General features: G+C 41.3%; 1 protein-coding gene across 1 annotated transcript in view; it reads right to left on the bottom strand.

Annotated features, from left to right (window-relative positions):
• Positions 1 to 521: 521 nt before the first annotated feature.
• LOC134573359 (mucin-3A-like) overlaps positions 522 to 23219 on the bottom strand; it is a 54321-nt gene continuing 31623 nt past the window's right edge. Inside the window, exons 6-8 of the mRNA XM_063433061.1 lie at positions 9070 to 9167; positions 8832 to 8887; positions 522 to 1103 (exon numbers count right to left, since the gene is read on the bottom strand). Coding sequence (XP_063289131.1) covers positions 1065 to 1103; positions 8832 to 8887; positions 9070 to 9167 — 193 coding nt within the window. The 3' untranslated portion in view covers positions 522 to 1064. The remainder of the gene's footprint in view (positions 1104 to 8831; positions 8888 to 9069; positions 9168 to 23219) is intronic.

Here is a 23219-nt window from a genome sequence, read left to right on the forward strand (position 1 = left end):
TATAATTTGACTCTCCTTAGACAATGAATTCTGTATAAAATGTATATTTCTAATGAGGAGACAGAACTTTTTACTTTAACAAACGTCTGTGAGAAAAGGGTTGGGCTGTGGGCACCCAGTGGACCCAGCTAAGTGTCAATGCATTCTTCCACAATGTGACTGGTAACAGTGTGATTGGGCCAGGGGACTCCTTGCACCAAAGCCACTACAACTCTCTGTAGTGTTTATGGTACTTTGGTACTATGGTACCCAGTTGTTTTAGGCACCGTGATATTATGATAATCAATAGCAATGAATCCGTCTGATTTCCATGAACATGATGTTAGAATAGTTTTTTGTCTCAGGGTACGTATCAATGGAAACCTATAAAAGAATGCTTTTAATATGCTCGTTGTCATGTTTGCCAAGATCAATATTCTTTTTTTCATTTTTATAAATGGTGACATTTCTTACATGTGTTATATATATTTTATTAAAGTCATAATCATTAAACAAATAAATCATAAATGATATGTCCCTTTATTTAATTGTCATTGTCAGTAAATATTTGAATCCTATATTCCAAAAAGTGATGTTTCTGATTAAAATTAAATCTTAGCAATCGGATTTGAATGTATTTCATTTTGACACGATTGATTTCCAATTATTTACACCATACCCCCACCACTGGTATACCAAGAAGGATGGGCGTAAAGAGGGCGGGCCAGTGATTAGTGATTTTGGCTACCAATGAAGGAGGCCAGGCCACTAAGAGCAGGACATACTAGGAGCATTGCTTCTGTGCTCTCTGCAGGATCCTAGTGCTGTGAGTGTCTAATGATGCATTTAAGGTACACATTTTGGGGATAATTCCCCAGTATCTCCAAAAGCAGGACACCGGGGAATAAAGTCTAAACAGCAGGACACAACCCGATAATCGTGACTGTCCGGCTGAAATCGGGATCGTTGGGAGGCATGTTACACATTACAGCTGTTTTTCTTATTTATGAGAACTTGATATCAGATAAGCAAGGAAGTCCAGTACTTTCGACATTTGTGATTCCGCCCTTTTAATAGTCCAAATCCTATGGATTTATATTTATAGTTGGTCGATTTATCCGAATCTGGAAAATGGAAAAATATAATACTGGGTATAGTTTATAAAAATATGTACATTAAAGTTACAGTTTTCTTGCAATTCAGTGTATATTCTAAATCTAGTATTGCAATTCAGTGTATATTCTAAATCTAGTATTGCAATTCAGTGTATATTCTAAATCTAGTATTGCAATTCAGTGTATATTCTAAATCTAGTATTGCAATTCAGTGTATATTCTTAATCTAGTATTGCAATTCAGTGTATATTCTTAATCTAGTATTGCAATTCAGTGTATATTCTAAATCTAGTATTGCAATTCTGTGTATATTCTAAATCTAGTATTGCAATTCAGTGTATATTCTAAATCTAGTATTGCAATTCAGTGTATATTCTAAATCCAGTATTGCAATTCTGTGTATATTCTAAATCTAGTATTGCAATTCTGTGTATATTCTAAATCTAATACTGCAATTCTGTGTATATTCTAAATCTAGTATTGCAATTCAGTGTATATTCTTAATCTAGTATTGCAATTCAGTGTATATTCTTAATCTAGTATTGCAATTCAGTGTATATTCTAAATCTAGTATTGCAATTCTGTGTATATTCTAAATCTAGTATTGCAATTCAGTGTATATTCTAAATCTAGCAATAATACTCCCAGTAATGGCCCTGTGGAGATTGCACAGCTAAGTGGACAAGGGTACATGTATGAGTGTGGGGGTGGATGCATGTGATTGGTTGGGTATGTATGTGTGGGTGGGATTATGTGGTGTGTGAGTTTGGTTGGGGGTGGTCTTACCTCAGTGCTACTCGGGATTCGGGCCAGCAAACAGCTTCCCTCCCACCTGCCCCATTGTTATGTAGTCGCAGCTAGCCGGGGTGTGTCCTTGCCAATTCAGTATGGGGGGCTATGTCAATATGTGGAATGATGTGGTCATGTTTCAGGTCTCAACCTCCCCTGCTCTAAAGGGTTAACCTTAGGTTACCTGTTTGTACATGCCCACTAAGCGAGGAAAAGGTCAGCTGGTGGTAAGCATTGGAAGGAAATGGAACTTACGGTCGAGGGGGGAGGAGAGATTACGTGGTGCATAGGCTCATGGTCAGTATATTATTATTATTATTATGTTGTTATTTATATAGCGCCAACAAATACTGCAGCGCTTTACAATGGGTGGACGAACAAACATGTAGTTGGAATCAGACAAGTTGGACACACAGGAACAGAGGGGTTGAGGGCCCTGCTCAATGAGCTTACATGCTAGAGGGAGTGGAGTATAATGACAGTAACAGAGGGATTGAGGGCCCTGCTCAAGGAGCTTACATGCTAGAGGGAGTGGGGTAAAGTGACACAAAAGGTAAGGATAGTATTAGACAAGTGACAGTTGCAAAAGAGGAATCAGTCGGGAGCTATTAACAGTTTAATTGATAAGCTTTTATGAAGAAGTGGGTTTTTAATGATTTTTTGAAGGAGTGGAGACTTGTCAGGCTCACTTGAATAATAAGTATAGATATGGAACACAACTGCAGATATCTGATGGTTCTTTAATGAATTAATTTTGGTTGAAGCAAATAATAATACTGATACTGTAGCTTTAAATATCAGCATAGTTAAACAGAGCGAGTAGAAGCAGGTTGCAATTGAAGCAAGTATTAGTACTGATACTGTAGCTTTAAATATCAGCGTGGTTAGATAAAGCAAGTAGAAGCAGGTTGCAATTTGAAGAAACAATTAGTTAGTCCATGAAAAATGACTGGCTTTCTGGGAGTAACAGTCAGGCAAGTTGCAGGAAGGATTGTTAGTTGTAGCAATAGGAAGACTATAGAATAGAACAGACTGGCATGTAGGCAGAATCTGAATTAGAAGTGACGATTCTACTTAGCTTGGATGGGAACAGTTCCAGCTTGCTTCTAGCTTTTCGCTAAGCTAGGAAGGTTCTCGAGAGTAAAGGGGTGCTCCGTGATACAATCCGAGGTCGTGGTGAGGAGAGAGGGAGTCAGCGATATCCAGTCCGGGTCTGGTACACGTGTAAGAAAATGAAGAGATTTCAGCCGGGTATGTGGTTGCGGTCGTGACCTTTTACAGTGATCCAGCGAATTGAATCTGGCGCGGTCTCCCTAAGTAGCGCGGGGGAACCGCGTCAGAGAGAGGGGACGTGGCAGAGCTCCGTCTACCCGGAAGTGTCAAGTTATCGGTAATGCTAGTAAGTAGGATATGACAAGATTGGGTGAGCATCAAACAAAAGAGGGAAGCGAGTTCCACAGGAACGGTGCAGAAGTCGAGAAGTCTTGAAGGCGATCATCAAAGGTGGGAGTACGGACAGAAGATAGATGTAAGTCTTCAGCAAAGCGTAAGGGCCTAGACGGGACATACTTGTGTATTAGGGAGGATAGATAGGTGGGAGCAGCATTATGTAGAGATATGAAAGCAAGAACTAGGATTTTAAATTAAGCCCTATATCTTACAGGAAGCCAATGTAGGGACCAACAGAAGGGTGAGGCGTAGGAGGTGCGGGGGGACAGGAAGATGAGCCTCGCCGCCGCATTCATTATGGACTGTAACGGCACAAGTTAGGAGCAAGTAAGACCACTGAGAAGCGCATTATAGTAGTCAAGGCGAGAAATGACAGTGGAATAGACCTTAGTCGCATCTGGCGTTAAGTAGGGTCGGATGTGCGCAATGTTTTTAAGATGGAAGTGGCAGGATTTGGCGAGGTCGGAGTCAAAGAGAACACCTAGGCAGCGAGCCAGCGGGGTGGAGCTGATGGTAGCACCGTTGACTTGGAGGGAGACAGACACAGGAGTAACAACACTTGAGGGAGGAAAGACCAGAATTTCAGTACTGGTCAAGTTGAGTTTAAGGAAGTGGGCAGCCATCCAGTTAAAAATAGCAGAGAGGCAGTCAGAGACACGAGTCAAGAGGGACGGGGAGAGATCAGGAGAGGGACAGGGAGAGATCAGGAGAAATTATATTGGAAGCCAAAGGAGCTAATGAGTTTACCAAGAGAACAGTAGGGGACCAATGACTGAACCTTGGACACCAACAGAGAGGAGTTGGGGAGAAGAAGCAGAGCCAGAGAAAAAAACACTGAAAGAGCACTGGGAGAGGTAGGAGGAGCACCAGGAGAGAGCAATATCTTGTAGACTGAGATTGCGGAGGATGAGAGTATATTGGCAAGGACGGTTGGGTTATACTGTATGACACTATGTGTTAAGCTATTTGCTAAGTTATGGTTATTTATGTATAACGTGTGGTTTATATTAAGGAGTGATAAAGATTAAAATAAATTATGAATGTGTTATGCAGTATTTTATCATATGTTCTAACAAATGCTGTGGCCTGCTTCATCCATACTATGTTGTCTGTCATTATTTGGGGGGTAAGTGGTATAGTTCTCTGTTCTTATGCGGCATCACGATTCCTCACTACGTACATACATGTGTCTGAGTGTATAACCGAGCTCCACAGCAATAATACTCCCAATAATTGTATTTAAACTACAACAAATGTGTTTACAAATCAGTCTGTTGAAATAAGATACTTATTAAAATTACATTTTAGTTCTATCATTTTTTTTTAGTAAGTCACCTAAAATTTCACACCCCCAAAACTCTATATCCAAGTCCATGTAAAATGTTGGGAGGTAGGTTAGTGTATATATTTCCTACTTGTTAGTATTGATCTGCTGTGCATCATTGATGAATGATGTAATAATATGTCATATGTCTCATCCCCCATGTGTCTCATGCCCCCCAGCCCCTCCATGTGTCTTATCCACCCACCCCCACTCCTCCATGTGTCTTATTCTCCCATCAGCCCCTCCCTATGTATCATGCCCCCCAGCCCCTCCATGTGTCTCATTGCCCCAGCCGCTCCATGATCATCTCCCATGTGTCTCATTATAACCCCCAACCCCTCCAAGTGTCTCATTCTCCCCCAACCCCTCTATGTGTCTCTTTAACCCCTTAAGGACCAAACTTCTGGAATAAAAGGGAATCATGACATGTCACACATGTCATGTGTCCTTAAGGGGTTAAACCGCCCCAGCTCCTCCATGTGTCTTATCCCCCCATGTGTCTTATTCTCCCACCTAGCCCCTCTGTGTCTCATCCCCCCTTCCATGCATCTCATCCAGCACTTTATTACCCTTGTTTTTCACCCAAGTTATTATTAAATACATCCTACACCCATACTTTTGATTACCAATGGTTCATTCATCTATTCTTAGTAATGTTATTATTTTACAATTGTGAGTGATGCACACAGTTTTGGCGCCATTTTTTATTTGCTTTTACCCCTATTTAAAGCCTATAAGCCAGGGTGCGTACTTTAATCCATTTGAGAAAGTCTGTCATGACGAAACGTGTTATGGAAATTACTTTTTTTTAATCTGATATAATAAAGGATTTTGGTTTTACAACAGTTTTTTTGTACCATTACCCTTTTCTTTCAATATTCTTTCCTGGTAGACATGTGCAATTCGTTTCGGTCCGAATATGAATTCAGACAAATTTCGGGCAATTCGGACATTCGGGTACTTCCGAATGTCCGAATAGCCGAAGTGCCGAATTGCCGAGGTCCTGAGGTTCCGAAAATACCAAATTTCCGAAGTGTCGAAGTGCCGAAGTTGCCAAAGTTCGAAGCAGAGTATTGCTAAGAACTAATATACTTACCCAGTGAAAGAAGAAGCATGTTACATTGTATTCAATTTTAAATAAAAAGTATACAAATGTAGCCAGAATTCAGCTGTAAGCATTTGCAACACTAACAACAATCAAGTAACATATATTCATATAAAATGTAAGTTACTTAGCCAGTCAATGTAATGACAGGAATGAATAAGTAGATAACTCCCTAATTCCCACGGTATTAAGAAGCTATCTACTAAAAGGCTGAAAGACCTAAATTGGTCTTTCAGCCAAATTTACTAATACTAAGTAAAGATTACTTAGTATTAGTAGATTATGCCCCTACTCGCTATACCACGAGTAGGGGCATGTCTATTAAGCCTGTGGCTGCTCACTGTAAAAAAAACAAAAAAAAGCACGTCCCCCAGTCCCAAGCCCCCACCCGTGCCACCAATCAGAGTGTTAAGAGTCAAATTACACAGCATGGGAAAATTCCAAAGAACTGTCCCACGCTGTGTAAAATGACCTGTCAGTCTCTTTATTTACCTGTCAGAGCACTCTGATTGGATGGCTTAAACCCACCTAATTGCTCAGTCTGCGCGGAGCCCCCCATGGTTAAAGATGGGTTAGTTTTTTTTGCGCTCGTTTTTTTTTTAGTTTTTTTTCTAAGTGCGTCGGTTATTATAGCTTTTTATTTGGCCTTTTTTGGGGCTGAAAAAAGAGGATTTTTGAAGAAAACATCAAATGGTAAGTTTTATTTTATTTTTTAACAGGTTTAGCTAATGGTCCCCCCTCACTATTTTTAGGGTGAGGTTGGTAGGTAGAGGTTCATTTTTTTGGGAGGGGGGTGACTAGGGGTTTGGGGACCCCTAGTCACCTGGGGAGGATTTTTTATTTAGGGCCCCCACCCGCCGCTTAAGGGTGGGGACCAGGGGGGAGGACATTAGGTCCCCCCCGTAATTAGTTTTTAGGGCCCCCACCCACCACTCAGGGATGGGGACCAGGGGGGAGGACATCAGGTCCCCCCCCAATTAGTTTTTAGGGTCCCCACCAACCGCTCAGGGGTGTGGGCCAGGGGGGAGGACATTAGGTCCCCCCCTCATTCTAATTTAGGGCCGCACACCCACCGCTCAGGGGTGGGGGCCAGGGGGAGGACATTAGGTCCTCCCTAATTAGTGTTTAGGGCCCCCACCCACTGCTCAGGGTCCCCCCTTTATAATTTAGGGCCCCCACCCACCGCTCAGGGGTGGGGGCCAGGGGGAGGACATTAGGTCCCCCCTAATTCATTTTTAGGGCCCCCACCCACCGCTCAGGGGTGGGGGCCAAGGGGGAGGACATTAGGTCCACCCTCATTCTAATTTAGGGCCCCCACTCACCACAATACGTCCCCCCCATTATTTTACTTTAGGACCCCACCTGCCACTCAGGAGTGGGGGCCATGGGGGAGGACATTATGTCCCCCCCTAATTAGTTTTTTGGGGCCCCCACCCACCGCTCAGGGGTGGGGGCCAGGGGGCAGGACATTAGGTCCCCCCCTCATTCTAATATAGGGCTGCACACCCACCGCTCAGGGGTGGGGGCCAGGGGGGAGGACATTCGGTCCCCCCCCTATTTAGATTTTAGGGCCCCCACCCACCGCTCAGGGGTGTGGGCCAGGGGGTAGGACATTAGGTCCTCCCCCTTATTCAAATTTAGGGCCTCCACCCACCGATCAGGGGTGGGGGCCAGCGGGGAGGACAATAGGTTATTTTTTATTTTATTTTGGCTGCTCACTGTGTAATAGTAATTTTTACTTAGTATTAGTAAATTTGGCTAAAAGACCAATTTAGGTCTTTCAGCCTTTTGGTAGATAACTCGTGGGAATTAGGGAGTTATCTACCAAGCGGCTGCAAGAGAAGTTCCGAAATTCCGAAGTCCCAAAGTTGCCGAAGTTCCAAAGTTCCGAAGTTCAGAAATTTCCGAATTTCCGTAGTGTCGAAGTGTCGAAGTGCCTAATTGACGAAGTCCTGAATTTCGGAATGCCGAACCGAACCGAAAATTTTTCCCATGCACATGCCTATTTCCTGGCATTTTACTTATTTTTATTACTTTTTATAACATCTACTACTACTCTCAAGAAAATCCTAGGTGGGGATCATACCACCAACGCTGTCAACATACTTGTGAGTACCATAATTCTATATTTTATGCAACTATCACTGCTTTATTGAGAGCACTATTTGTGGCTATTTTTATCTCTTCTATGAGCAGCTAGACAACCACCAGCAGAGATAAACCTTCACCAGATCCCAATAGCGGGGATTATACCACTATAGGTGATCTACACTAGACCTGGCTTAAGCTCCTGTATATGTGAGTGCAATATCACTATTACTTATATATGGCTTATTAAGTCTTGACATATTGTACTATCAAGTTATATTTGTCTCTTCTTCTGCCCACATACAGAGACCAAAGACACCCAGACCTTCCACACCTCCGAAGCATTAAAGAATCTAGGAACTAGAGTTGAACCTACTCTTTATATAAGAGATACTTTCATATGTGACTGTTTGCACAGCTGGAACAAGACTCATAGTACTTTTGTTCTTATTTTTCTTTTTTCTTTTCTTTTATTTTACTGTATGTTGTGCAGTCCTTTTCTGTCTTTTTTTCTTGTCTTATCCTAAAGGGGTGTTACAAAGCGCTGTGTATTTTTATCTCATCGAGCCCATAGCTCCTCCATGTGTTTCCTTCTCACTCTCCCAGCTGCTCCATGTGTCTCATCCCCACTAAGTGCCTCATTCTCCCCAATTCCTCCATGTGTCAAATTCATCCCCAGCCCTTCCATGTGTCTAATCCACCCCTGTCCAGCTCCTCCATGGGTCTCATCCTCCCCCCAGAATCTCCCTGTGCTAATTCTCCTCTCCTGCCCCTCCATGTGTCTCATCTCCCTTTCCATGTGTCTCATCCCCCCCAAGCTCATCTATGCATCTAATTACCACCCCCCCCAGCTCCTCCATGTGTCCCCCTTGTGTCTCTCCCCTATTTCTATAACTATTGATTTAATTAAAATGGAAATGTTGCTAATAGATTGAATCTCTATGTAGTATTCTGGCCAAAAATCTAGTGATTGCTTTCTTACCTTTGTAGAAGTATCCATGTTTTCTAGGTTTAGTTTAAAGTTGCCGCTACCTATACCTGTTACAAAAAAAAATTGTTAAAATTGAATTCAAAGAATTATCATAAGATTTACAAAGTGAATTATTAATGTAGAGACGTTCTACTCCATCCTACAAATCGTTTATGTACAAACATCTCGCAGATGCCCTTAATCTGCATTATTTCATTCTATCATTCTATCATTGCTTCTGCTATCTCACCTTCAGCTCCTGATTTTCCATAACTAATCATGTTTGGTTCTGAAACTGTCCACTCGGATTCCATATTGTCTGGATGGAGAAGCTCGGAATTTCTGCCCCTGCAAGAAAGTCGAATTATAATTAAAAACAATGGATGCATATATTATCAATGGTCTGTCCTAGGGATCTCTGATTCTATCTATTGCTGCTTTATAGTGGGTACATGTATTAATATCAAGGCTTGGGATTTAGGTGTAAATTGAAAGGAGCCCGCTTGCTGAACGCAAGTAAGTGCCACCTGGATATAATCAGTATCTCCTCTACATATATAAAGATAATGTACTATAACATTAGAAAGATAGTGTAACAAAACCCCTCATTGCTTGTAGTAGTTATGGTGGTTTTGTTCATTCTCACAGTGGTTATGGTGTGGAGACCGGTACTAGCATTGTATTCCAACCAAGGACACGCTCCTAGACTCTGGTTACCTTGGGACTATGGCCCCTGGAGTGCATTACCTGTTAAAAACTCAATTTCTGCAACTTTAACGTTAAAACACAACGTCTGGCCCTTTAACCCCGTTGAGAAAGAATCTGTACTTTTTAACTGGCACTTCGGATACAGCCGAAGTGCCGAAGTAGTCGAAGTGGCCACCATTCGGAAAAAGAACACGTGGAAGCGGCCATTTTAATTCATTCGAACGTGTTCAGCGGTGTTTGGTCATCGAACTTATGGAACTAAAATCGGATACGCGACAGCGCGAACACCGCTGAACTTCTACCTTCTCTGGAGCTTCAACACTTCGAATGGAGTCGAGCAGCGTTCGGCAATACGAACGCCCCATTAACATTGCTATTTGCACGAACGGCACCCGTTTGTGCATTTTAACAGTATTTGCACTAAGGGGAATAGACCGACCGCACTGCTCAAATATCTGGAACTGTTTTGGGCATGCCATCTGAGTACTCAAGAACCGGGAAGGGACGAGGGGCCGGTAACGCAGACACTACAAGGATGGAAATCGTTGAGGGAAAAGCCACACATCTCGCCTACACCTAGTCCATTGCTCCCAGTGACATATAACAGAGCGTGGAGAATTCTGGGCGATGAGGACTACATGTTCATAAGCAGAGGCCTGCGTGCAGGCGAACTATGAGACCTAGACTCGCTCCTGGAGGGTAGACCGCGGACTGCCATGATCACCCTCACATATATGCAACTGAAACAATTCTACACCACACTTCCGCATAGAGAACGCTTGCACAGGGAATTGACATGGTTTGACGGTATGTTTGCCCAAGGCACCACAACGGATCGTGCCATTTCCGCATTGTATCAACAGGTATTAACAAATGACCAACCAAACAATAATACCTTCCGGAGACAATGGGAAGAATCCCTAGGTAAGACACTGACAGCGCCACAGTGGGATAAGGCCCTAGTGTGGCAACATAAAAGCTCCACGAGCTCCTGCTATCAGGAGGTCAACTACAAACTCATAGCCCGCTGGTACAGAACATCGACCGTAATACACAGGATATTCCCGACGATGCCACCAACATGTTGGAGATGCCAAGAGGAGAGAGGCTCACTGCTACATATCTGGTGGGAATGCCGTGACATACGTTCATACTGGATCATGGTGAAAACTGAAGTGACCTTGGTGCTGGGAGATGTCACAGACTGGTCGGCAGAACTTGCCCTAATACACATCTCTCAACAAACGATCTCGAGCTATAAAAAAATCAATCCTACGACACCTACTGAACGCGGCCAAGGCATCCATACCAGCCCACTGGAAGAAAACTGACATCCCAACAAAGAAAGAGTGGATTCAACGGGTGGAGGACATCCAGAGCACAGAGGCACTCCAGGCTTCCCTAACGGGTAGGGACACCAAACATGTAGAAATGTGGCAGCCATGGTTTGTTTATATCGCTCGACACTTACGGGGTGGAGGCATCCACGGTGCCGCGGCGGACGGGCGGGCGAACCCGGGCACTTCTTAAAGCAGACTTCTCATCCACACCCCCTGCCCATTTCTTAATACTTAACCTCCATTCATACTTACCCTCCCTTCATACTTACCCTCCCTTTCATACCCTTCCCTGCATCAGGAACACAGAGGGACCACTATCACAGAAACAGAGGACGCGTTTGTAACGGACCGTTTCACTTACAAGAGGATAAAACCCAGTTTAGGCGATATCCCCCTTTCCAGATGCACAGGCAGCTACTGCAAACACCACTCTCCCGACTGGAGACACACGAACACTGGATCCGAGAAACCTTTTAAATTCTCCCAAGCATATGAATGCTGTAGACCATTGAATAGGAACCATACGAATAGGCTTGTACTCCTAGCAGTCAACTGGAACAGCATGCAATAAATCCTTCCCCCCAATAATGAGACGACACATCACTTTGAGGGTAAAACAGGAACTCTGGACTGGGACACACAGCCTGGCTTTTATTACAAACAGGTACATACAGGACACTCCCAGGGGGAGGATGAAATTAACCAATCACATGAATGTACCTCCCACACATTTCCTCCCCTTAGATTAACACTTAACATAATTATACCGTACACCCTTTTCCCCAATTCCTGGATGTACCCCAAATACATATGCTACACCTCCAAAAGGTATCCCCTGATAGCCCTTATTCAGGGGGACAACATATTCAAGAATCAGGTCATTCGGATGAACGGTTCGGGAGATATGGGGTTCCAAAGATTTGACCGACCGCATGGGTAAAGTATCCGAAAACAGTTCCATGCATTTTGGCCCTGCGGTCGGTCACAAACAAGGGAATGAAAACAGACAAATTGCCTGTGTTATAGAGCCTGGAGAGGGTTTGAATGAATTCCCTTGTTTGTGGGGTTCTTTCTACCGAACGGCTGGTCATTCGGTAGTTTACATACGAATTTCTGGAAGTATGGAGGTCTCAGCGGTGTTTGCCTAGTCAAGTGTCCGATTTTAGTTCCAGACACTCGACGGCAAAACACCGCTGTTCGGTAGTTTAAGATGGCCGCCGCCATGTGTTTGTTTCCCGAATGGCGGCCACCCAGAGGACGAAGAATACATTACACTGATTGCCAATTACCCGTTTGCAACATTGTTGCAAACTGTAATTGGAGGCACACTTATTCCTGGGTGGTCTGGTTGTTCGTTAGTTTCACTCAATATAATGAATGGAGTGATTCTACCGAACAATCAGCTGAATGCTGCATACATATCCCAGGTTAAACGCAACACATAAATACATATGTAATATTAAAGGCAGTATACTGGAATATGCTCCACAGTCTTAAAGGGACAGTAGTCCCAAAAGTCCCAATATGTCCATCGCTGATTTTAAAGGGCCAGTAGCAGCAATATAAATTATTACATGCCCAAATATAGTTTTTATAGAGCAATATGTCCAGGGGCCGTAGTCGCAGGGCAGGAGGCTAGCAACCAGGCCTCTCCAGTTCACAGTGGCGAAGCTGGTTTCTCAACAGGCATCCTCATCACTCACGAGAAATGACACACATCCACTTAACCACAGAACCATCAACACATCTCAGAACGCCATAAGACACACGGCACGCAAAGCCAGAAAACATGAAACATTGGACAAGGATATGACACTAGCACTCACACTGATACACCACCTCCACCCACACACAAAGCCAACCACACATCCACACATCTCATAACACGACAATGATTACCTTATCCCCAACTAAGCATACCGACAAATACACCAGACAAGATAGAATTAGACCGCATACAATTAGGGGTGACGCAGCTCCACCTATACATGAGGCAAACCCCAAATCCAAGGCTTGGACAAACACGTGAGACAGGTTGCAAGAAACGGGGATGTAATCTATGATACCTGTTGGAGGGGATTGGGAAACGGGGAAATGTAAATAACATGCTTATAAGCTGAAAGTTTTGTGGCAATAACTTAAACTCATGACCCCAATTACACCCAAGATCCTCTAGTTAACGCTTGTAACACAAACTATGTACTCCTGTTCATACCATTTGGGAGAACTGCGTGTCTCATTTAATATACCTTTTGTTATGTATAAATACTGTCAAAAACTTCAATAAAAACAGATTTAGAAAAAAAATAATTTAAAAATAAAATGTGCGTGCGGTTGGTCAAATATGACTTATGGATCAATTCTCACAAATTTTGGATATGTTTGTTCCCGAAGTATGCTGGTTCTAAAAACTTAACTTTTATTGGGATTGAATGTATAATTTGGAAGTTATAAAAATTGTGTAAAAAGTATGTTTTTGAACTTGGAGATAATTGAGTTGATACAGTAAGTACCTCAATTATCTCCCAAGCAGAGGGGAGGAATTTACTGTAATGAATGGGAGTGTTTTACTGTGTGTCTGTAAATGATTGGTTGTTGAACTTATGTTTTTAGTGCCCAACAAGGTCCACATGGGTGGTAACCTTGTGGGAAAAACTGTATAAAAAAACTAAAAAAAAACCCTTGCACTCAATAAAGCAGATCTTCTTACTCTCAGCTTGTAGCCTTGTCTCTAGTTGTAGGGAACATCTATACCAGCTATATCACTGCTAGCTCTTGTAAGAGCTCCCTTCAGCTACACTGCTACACTCTCTGGAAGAAGAGCCCCAGATATACCCTCCTGGAAGAGGGAGCCCCTCTCTACCCACTCTGCAGGATCTTGAGTTGGAGCTCTGCCGTTGTCTCCAGTACTGGGAAGGAGGAGGCCCAGACGGTAGATTCCCCCACTCCCTAGGGGTAACCGTCACAGATAGAATTAGAGAGATCCATTTCTAAAAATAAAGTTGTTACATAATACAAGCCTTATAAGGCTAGTCCTTAGCCTTAAAAGTCTCATCTAATACGTACAATAAGAGACCTTATAATAGTTATACAGATTTATGGGCCAAAAAATTTATAGAAATTCTCAGTAAATTTGAAAAAAAGAGACTTGAGAAACTCAATAAGGAAGTTGAAGAGGAGGTGGAAAAGATACAGAAGTTCAAGGCTGAAACTAATTTCGAGTCACTGGAAATTCAACTTAAAAAAACAACGAAATAAATTCCAAACGATAATTAAAATTCATAAACACTTCAAATTTGTGAGGGATGCTAAGGATTTTAAATCTGGTAATGTCTATAGGAGAACAAAGAGTAATAGAAGAGTAGATTCAGATCAATTCTCCTCTTCAGAATATGAAACAAGTATGCAAAAGACATACACCTTTTTGCAAGAAAATCAGCCCTCCATAAATTCCATAAAATACGTGACGAGAGATGAGCTAAAAATAATGCCAATTATGTAGTCCTTCTTGATACTCTTCGAGACCTTCTAAAGAATAATCACAAAACTATTGAGAATAAACCACCTTTCACAAACCTTAAGAAAATAAGTGAATTCACTACATACCTATCAGAATTTAAATGGTTAAACCTTTTTGTGGAACTTGCCTGGTAAAACTACTAGTAGTGATTTCCCGAACGGTCGCTGGAGAATAGTTCCTGGTGAACATAGCATGTTCGCGTTCGCCACGGATGGCGAACATATGCGATGTTCGGTCCGCCCCCTATTCGTCATCATTGAGTCAACTTTGACCCTGTACCTCACAGTCAGCAGACAAATTCCAGCCAATCAGCAGCAGACCCTCCCACCTCCTAGAAAGCATACAATTTAGATTAATTCTGAAGCTTTTTTTTTTGTGTTTGTGTTTATTATACATTATCCTCCATAGCCAGTAACCTGTGTTTATTATACATTATCCTCCATAGCCAGTAACCTGTGTTTATTATACATTATCCTCCATAGCCAGTAACCTGTGTTTATTATACATTATCCCCCCATAGCCAGTAACCTGTGTTTATTATACATTATCCCCCCATAGCCAGTAACCTGTGTTTATTATACATTATCCCCCCATAGCCAGTAACCTGTGTTTATTATACATCATCCCCCCATAGCCAGTAACCTGTGTTTATTATACATTATCCCCCCATAGCCAGTAACCTGTGTTTATTATACATTATCCCCCATAGCCAGTAACCTGTGTTTATTATACATTATCCCCCCATAGCCAGTAACCTGTGTTTATTATACATTTTCCTCCCATAGCCAGTAACCTGTGTTTATTATACATTATCCCCCCATAGCCAGTAACCTGTGTTTATTATACATTATCCCCCCATAGCCAGTAACCTGTGTTTATTATACATCATCCCCCCATAGCCAGTAACCTGTGTTTATTATACATTATCCCCCCATAGCCAGTAACCTGTGTTTATTATACATTATCCCCCATAGCCAGTAACCTGTGTTTATTATACATTATCCCTCCATAGCCAGTAACCTGTGTTTATTATACATCATCCCCCCATAGCCAGTAACCTGTGTTTATTATACATTATCCTCCCATAGCCAGTAACCTGTGTTTATTATACATTATCCCCCCATAGCCAGTAACCTGTGTTTATTATACATTATCCCCCCATAGCCAGTAACCTATGTTTATTATACATCATCCCCCCATAGCCAGTAACCTGTGTTTATTATACATTATCCCCCCATAGCCAGTAACCTGTGTTTATTATACATTATCCCCCATAGCCAGTAACCTGTGTTTATTATACATTATCCCTCCATAGCCAGTAACCTGTGTTTATTATACATCATCCCCCCATAGCCAGTAACCTGTGTTTATTATACATTATCCTCCCATAGCCAGTAACCTGTGTTTATTATACATTATCCCTCCCATAGCCAGTAACCTGTGTTTATTATACATTATCCCCCCCCATAGCCAGTAACCTGTGTTTATTATACATTATCCCCCCATAGCCAGTAACCTTTGTTTATTATACATTATCCTCCCATAGCCAGTAACCTGTGTTTATTATACATTATCCCTCCCATAGCCAGTAACCTGTGTTTATTATACATTATCCCCCATAGCCAGTAACATGTGTTTATTATACATTATCCTCCCCATAGCCAGTAACCTGTGTTTATTATACATTATCCCCCCACAGCCAGTAACCTGTGTTTATTATACATTATCCTCCCCATAGCCAGTAACCTGTGTTTATTATACATTATCCCCCATAGCCAGTAACCTGTGTTTATTATACATTATCCCCCCATAGCCAGTAACCTGTGTTTATTATACATTATCCTCCCATAGCCAGTAACCTGTGTTTATAATACATTATCCTCCCATAGCCAGTAACCTGTGTTTATTATACATTATCCCCCCATAGCCAGTAACCTGTGCTTATTATACATTATCCCTCCATAGCCAGTAACCTGTGTTTATTATACATCATCCCCCCATAGCCAGTAACCTGTGTTTATTATACATTATCCCCCTTAGCCAGTAACCTGTGTTTATTATACATTATCCCCCATAGCCAGTAACCTGTGCTTATTATACATTATCCTCCCATAGCCAGTAACCTGTGTTTATTATACATTATCCCCCCATAGCCAGTAACCTGTGTTTATTATACATTATCCCCCCATAGCCAGTAACCTGTGTTTATTATACATTATCCCTCCCATAGCCAGTAACCGGTGTTTATTATACATTATCCTCCCATAGCCAGTAACCTGTGTTTATAATACATTATCCTCCCATAGCCAGTAACCTGTGTTTATTATACATTATCCCCCCATAGCCAGTAACCTGTGTTTATTATACATTATCCCTCCCATAGCCAGTAACCTGTGTTTATTATACATTATCCCCCCCACAGCCAGTAACCTGTGTTTATTATACATTATCCTCCCCATAGCCAGTAACCTGTGTTTATTATACATTATCCCCCCATAGCCAGTAACCTGTGTTTATTATACATTATCCCTCCCATAGCCAGTAACCTGTGTTTATTATACATTATCCCCCATATCCAGTAACCTGTGTTTATTATACATTATCCCTCCCATAGCCAGTAATCTGTGTTTATTATACATTATTCTCCCATAGCCAGTAACATGTGTTTATTATACATTATCCCCCCATAGCCAGTAACCTGTGTTTATTATACATTATCCCCATAGCCAGTAACCTGTGTTTATTATACATTATCCCCCCCATAGCCAGTAACCTGTGCTTATTATACATTATCCCCCCATAGCCAGTAACCTGTGTTTATTATACATTATCCCTCCCATAGCCAGTAACCTGTGTTTATTATACATTATCCCCCATATCCAGTAACCTGTGTTTATTATACATTATCCCTCCCATAGCCAGTAATCTGTGTTTATTATACATTATTCTCCCATAGCCAGTAACATGTGTTTATTATACATTATCCCCCCATAGCCAGTAACCTGTGTTTATTATACATTATCCCCCATAGCCAGTAACCTGTGTTTATTATACATTATCCCCCCCATAGCCAGTAACCTGTGCTTATTATACATTATCCCCCCATAGCCAGTAACCTGTGTTTATTATACATTATCCCCCCATAGCCAGTAACCTGTGTTTATTATACATTATCCCCCCATAGCCAGTAACCTGTGTTTATTATACATTATCCCCCATAGCCAGTAACCTGTGTTTATTATACATTATCCTCCCATAGCCAGTAACCTGTGCTTATTATACATTATCCTCCCATAGCCAGTAACCTGTGTTTATTATACATTATCCCCTATAGCCAGTAACCTGTGTTTATTATACATTATCCCCCATAGCCAGTAACCTGTGTTTATTATACATTATCCCCCCATAGCCAGTAACCTCTGTTTATTATACATTATCCTCCCATAGCCAGTAACCTGTGTTTATTATACATTACCCCCCCCCCCCCCCATAGCCAGTAACCTGTGTTTATTATACATTACCCCCCCCCCCCCCCCCATAGCCAGTAACCTGTGTTTATTATACATTATCCTCCCATAGTTATTTATCGTTGGACCTAGGCAGCATGATGTCTTAGGCCGGCCCAGAGAGTGAGTGAGTGAGTGAGTGAATAATATAATATATATGTTCAGAAACATACTAGTAAAATATGTAAATCGGGTTCATGCAAAGAGGGTGAAAAGGTATTAAAGAAAAACACACTTATTGCATCAAATTTACAAAGCCAAACTTTTAAAAGCTTTCCTCATTTCTTTCTCGGGATGAGGAATATATCAGTTGTAGACTGAGGATTTCCATCTGCCCAATCTTTTAATAATATGCACTGGAGTGTCAGTGTTGAAGGAGACCAAAGCTGCCCCTATTCTACATGAAAGACCCGAGACATGGATACAACCCAATCTTAGGAGTAGTGTTCTGATGTAGAAGATGAATTTAGCCGTAGTCAGAGGGATTCAGTGAGAGTAGTGGTGAAATGTGTGTGGCATGACTGAGTGTGGGTAAGTAAGAGTCAAGTATTTGAACTGGGCACTAGTTCTAGGTGGGATAAAGTGGTAGAGCGGATGGATGAGTAGTTTGGTTTGTTTTAGAGGTTTGTAGAGAAAGTATATAGTGATCATGATTTTTAGCGATATCCAATATTTTTAAGGTGGTCTCAAACAAACATAAAATGCTATATAAAATTTGTGGGAATATCGAATAGTCGTGTACAGTAAATAAGAGAGGGCTCAGAAAATCGAACCATCGATCGGTATCCAACCTTGTGCAAATGGGGAGTTTGCGGTTGTGCAAATGGGGAGTTTGCGGTTGTTTGCCGTGTGTTAAACGGGGAGTTTGGTCTGTCACTGTGAAGTGGGCGTAACCCTTACACTACCTGATCGATACAACATCATACCTGATGTTTTAAAGCACGTTATTCCAAACAATTTAGGAATGTTAGGTGATTTATGCCCTTTATGGATTAAAACCAGACTCTGCATCAACTATGTAATTTTCCATGGGAGTTTTGCCATGGATCCCCCTCCGGCATGCCACAGTCCAGGTGTTAGTCCCCTTGAAACAACTTTTCCATCACTATTGTGGCCAGAAAGAGTCCCGGTGGGTTTTAAAATTCGCCTGCCTATTGAAGTCTATGGCGGTTCGCCCGGTTGCGAACATTTGCGGAAGTTCGCGTTCGCCGTTCGCGAACGGAAAATGTTATGTTCGCGACATCACTAACTACTAGTAATAATCTAGTTGAAATCTAATCGTAACATCACCCCAGATGAATGCAATTCTCTTAGATAATTGAGCCATAATGACTCTATAGTCATTAAACCCTCTGACAAAGGGGGAAACGTGTTAGTGATGGACAGTATTCAGGACTCATTTATGTATCTAAATGTTTTGTCCCCCTTTTTTACTGACTGTGCTATTTTCTCTTCTGTTTGTGATTTGGAAGCTCTTATGACTTGCTTAGCCTCTTTCTGTCTAATCTTATAGATCATTCTGTCTTCCTCACTCTGGTTTTTTTATAATTACTAAATGCTAACTTGTAGTTTTTTACTATTTTGGCCACATCTGCGGAGTACCACAGTGGTTTCTTGAATTTTTTGCTTTTACTGACAAGCCTAATGGAATTTTCTGTTGCCTTCAGCAGTGCAACTTTGAAATAATCCCATTTCTCTTGGACTCCATTTAACCCCTTAGTGACCAGACCGCTTTTTAATTTTCTTACCGTTTGGGACCAGGGCTGTTTTTACATTTCTGCAGTGTTTGTGTTTAGTTGTAATTTTCCTCTTACTCATTTACTGTACCCACACATATTATATACCATTTTTTTCACCATTAAATTGTCTTTGTAAAGATACAATTTTTTCATCATATCATATCATTTACTATAGAAATAAATAATAAAATATGATATAAAAATTTAAAAGCACACTTTTTCGAACTTTGACCCCCAAAATCTGTTGCGCATTTACAACCGCCAAAAAACACCCATGCTAAATAGTTTCTAAATTTTGTCCTGATTTTAGAAATACCAATGTTAACATGTTCTTAGCTTATTTTTGCAAGTTATAGGGCAATAAGTACAAGTAGCACTTTGTTATTTCCAAACCATATTTTTTCTAAATTAGCGCAAGTTACATTGTAACACTGATATCTGTCAGGAATCCCTGAATAACCCTTCACATGTATATCTTTTTTTAAAAGAAGCAAACCTAAGGTATTAACCTTGGTGTATTTTGACTCTTTTCATGCTCTTTTCTTGCAACCATTTTCCACCAATCTATGCCAAATTAAAAAAATATAAAATAATTGGTGTTTTTTTGACTTACATAGCAATTTAAGAATACATGTACTGAGAACTTTAAGGGTTACTGCCAAAGAACACCCCAATATGTATTTAGCAACATCTCCCGAGTGATACCATCTATGTATAGGTGTGTTGTGTTCTCTGGGGGCTAAAATACCTTGTTTGGAGGGTGTGCATTCCAATTTTCCAACTTAGAATTTTCACAGCTGGTCATCATGAACCCATGTACCATTTGGTACATTTTTGAAGCCGGACAATATAATTTACCCCCATCAAACAATATATTTTTGAAAAGTAGACACCCTAGGGTATTTCAAATGGTGGTATTTTAACACGTTCCGTGCACTAATTCTACCACCAGTCTTTGTCAAACTTTTGGGTAGTCATTGTTTGTGTTATTTTTCTCTCACATTGTACTTTAGACATGGATTCTCAGTTCCTGTTATGTGTTACTGACAAAGAACACCCCAATATGTGTTCCACAACATCTCCTGAGTACAAAAGTGCCCCCAATGTACACGTTTTATGGGTTTTTGCAAACTTACAGGGGTCAAATGTAGAGAGTTCCCTTTTCCATGCTTGCACATTAAAATTTGCCAGATTGGTTTGCTGGGACAATGTTGCCTTTAAGACCGTATAGCAGCCCAAAGATGATAATTAACCCCATCATGGCATACCATTTGTAAAAGTAGACAGCCGACAATATTCAAAATGGGGTATGTCCAGTCTTTTTTAGTAGCAACTTAGTCACAAACCCTAGCCAAAATTAGCATTTATATTTGTTTTTTTTTTTGCATTTTTCACACATAAACTGCAATTTCACTGATGATATTATCAGTAGAATACATTTTACTGCTATAAAGCACTCATATTTGTGTAGAGTAATGTCTAACGAGTACACCAATACCCCTCAAGTACAGGTGTGGCGAAACCGACCTCGCCACGTGTCCTTGGAGGTGGCTGCTTGCCTGCCTCTTGCCTTTGGACTATGGACCAGACTTTATGGGAATGTGATACCCCAGATAGCTATACCATGGAGCCTATTCATATAATGAAAGACTATGGGAAAGACTTTAGCTCCATGGCAATTGTACTGTGTGAGTAGGATCTGCGCGCTATTCGGTAGTTTTGTGCGTGCAGATCCCAGCTATCTGGGGATAGGTGAAATGTCTGTGTGTTATGTGTAAATGTGACTTTATGTATTTTAAAGTGTTTTATGTCGTTTTGCAACCATGTGGTTAATGGAGTCTGCCTCTAGTCCTGGATAATTGGATTACTTCTCCAATTAACTCCAGGGCAGAAGGGAGGAAACCAGGGTGCATTGTGGGGATGTTTTTCTGCCAGCCAGAAAGGAACAAAAGTTACTTTTAGTAACTTTTGAACCCCTGGTCGGATTCATGCCATTTTTTAATATGTTGTTCCCCTGAATGGATTGATTGTGGATATGTATTTTTATGTGAATGTGATGTATGGTTTTAAAGTTATGAAAGTTGTGTAAAAGTATATTTTACACTGTATGCATAATGGGATTATGTGTCACACTAAGGGGAGGGGATGTGTGGGAGGTAACATCTATGTCATTGGTTCTTTTATGCCTCCCCCTGGGTGTGGCCTGTATGTGTGAGTTGGAAATAAAAGCCAGGCTGGATGAGCCAGTCCAGAGTTCCTGTTTAACCCTCAAAATGAAGTGTCGTCTCGTTCGTGGGGGGGATTGGATTGTAAGCTGACTGCCAGGAGTGTAAGCGGATTGTATGCTTTTCTTGTTCAGCTGTTCCAGTTCGGAGTGTTATCTTGTATCCAGTTCGGGAGTTTGGTGTTCTGCAGTAGCTGTGCCTGTCTCTCAAAAAGGGGATTATCGCCTAAACGGATTTTTCCCCTTTTATGCTGAAACGGTCCGTTACAACAGGTTTTATGGTGATTTGGAAAGTTACAGGGTCAAACATAAAAGATTTGCCAATTTCAGTTTTTTGTAAATTGCTATTTGCCAGATTGGCTATGTTGCCTTTAAGAAGGGATGGCAGCCCAGAAATGAAAATTAACCCCACCATGACATTTGAAAAAGTAGACAACCCAAGGTATTCAAAATGGGCAATGTCCAGTCTTTTGTTGTAGCCACTTAGCCACAAACACTTGCCAAAGTTAGCGTTCATATTTGATTTTTGCATTTGTTTACACAAAAACTGCACTTTTACTGGTGATTTCATCGCCGGGACAAGTTTTACTGTGTTTAACACTAATATTTGTGTTCAGCAAAGTCTCTCGAGTATAACAATACCCCCCCCCCCCCCCCCCCAGGTTTTATGGTGTTTGAAAAGGTACAGGGTCAATATAGCGCTTTCACAATTCAGTTTGCCAGATTGGTTTGCTGGGCCTGTGTTGCCTTTGGAGACCATGTGGTAGCCCAGGAATGTGAAATAACCCCATCATGGCATACCATTTTCAAATGTAGACAACCCAGGGTATCTAAAATGGGGTATTTCCAGTCTTTTGTAGTAGCCACTTAGTCACAAACGCTGGCCAAAATGTGCGTTTTTATTTGTTTTTTATAAATGTTTTTTATTTATGTATATATATATATATATAAATAATACGTGTGTGTGTATATATATATATATATATATACACACTTTTATTTCCTATATATGTATAATATATTATAATTAAAGCATTTTATAATATATTATACATATATAATGCATATATGATTTCATTATAAGTGTATGTTGAGATATATATGCATAGATCTCAAAGTACACTTACAATAACTCCCGTGTCGGTCTCCCTCCAAGTTAACGGCGCTATCATCATCATCTCTACCTTGAAGGCTCGCTGCCTGTGTGTTCTTTTTGACTCCAACCTCTACAGGACCTGCTGTGTGCCCTCATTGGCGGTGGGGACATCAAAGATCTCCCTCACCATCCCACAGGCACTTTACTGGGTAGCCGGGAGGGAGGAGAGAGAGGACCCAGGAGCTCTATCTAGCAGCTCCACCAGGT

This window comes from Pelobates fuscus, chromosome 9 (genome assembly GCF_036172605.1).
Source record: "Pelobates fuscus isolate aPelFus1 chromosome 9, aPelFus1.pri, whole genome shotgun sequence".
Taxonomy (NCBI): Eukaryota; Metazoa; Chordata; class Amphibia; order Anura; family Pelobatidae; genus Pelobates; species Pelobates fuscus.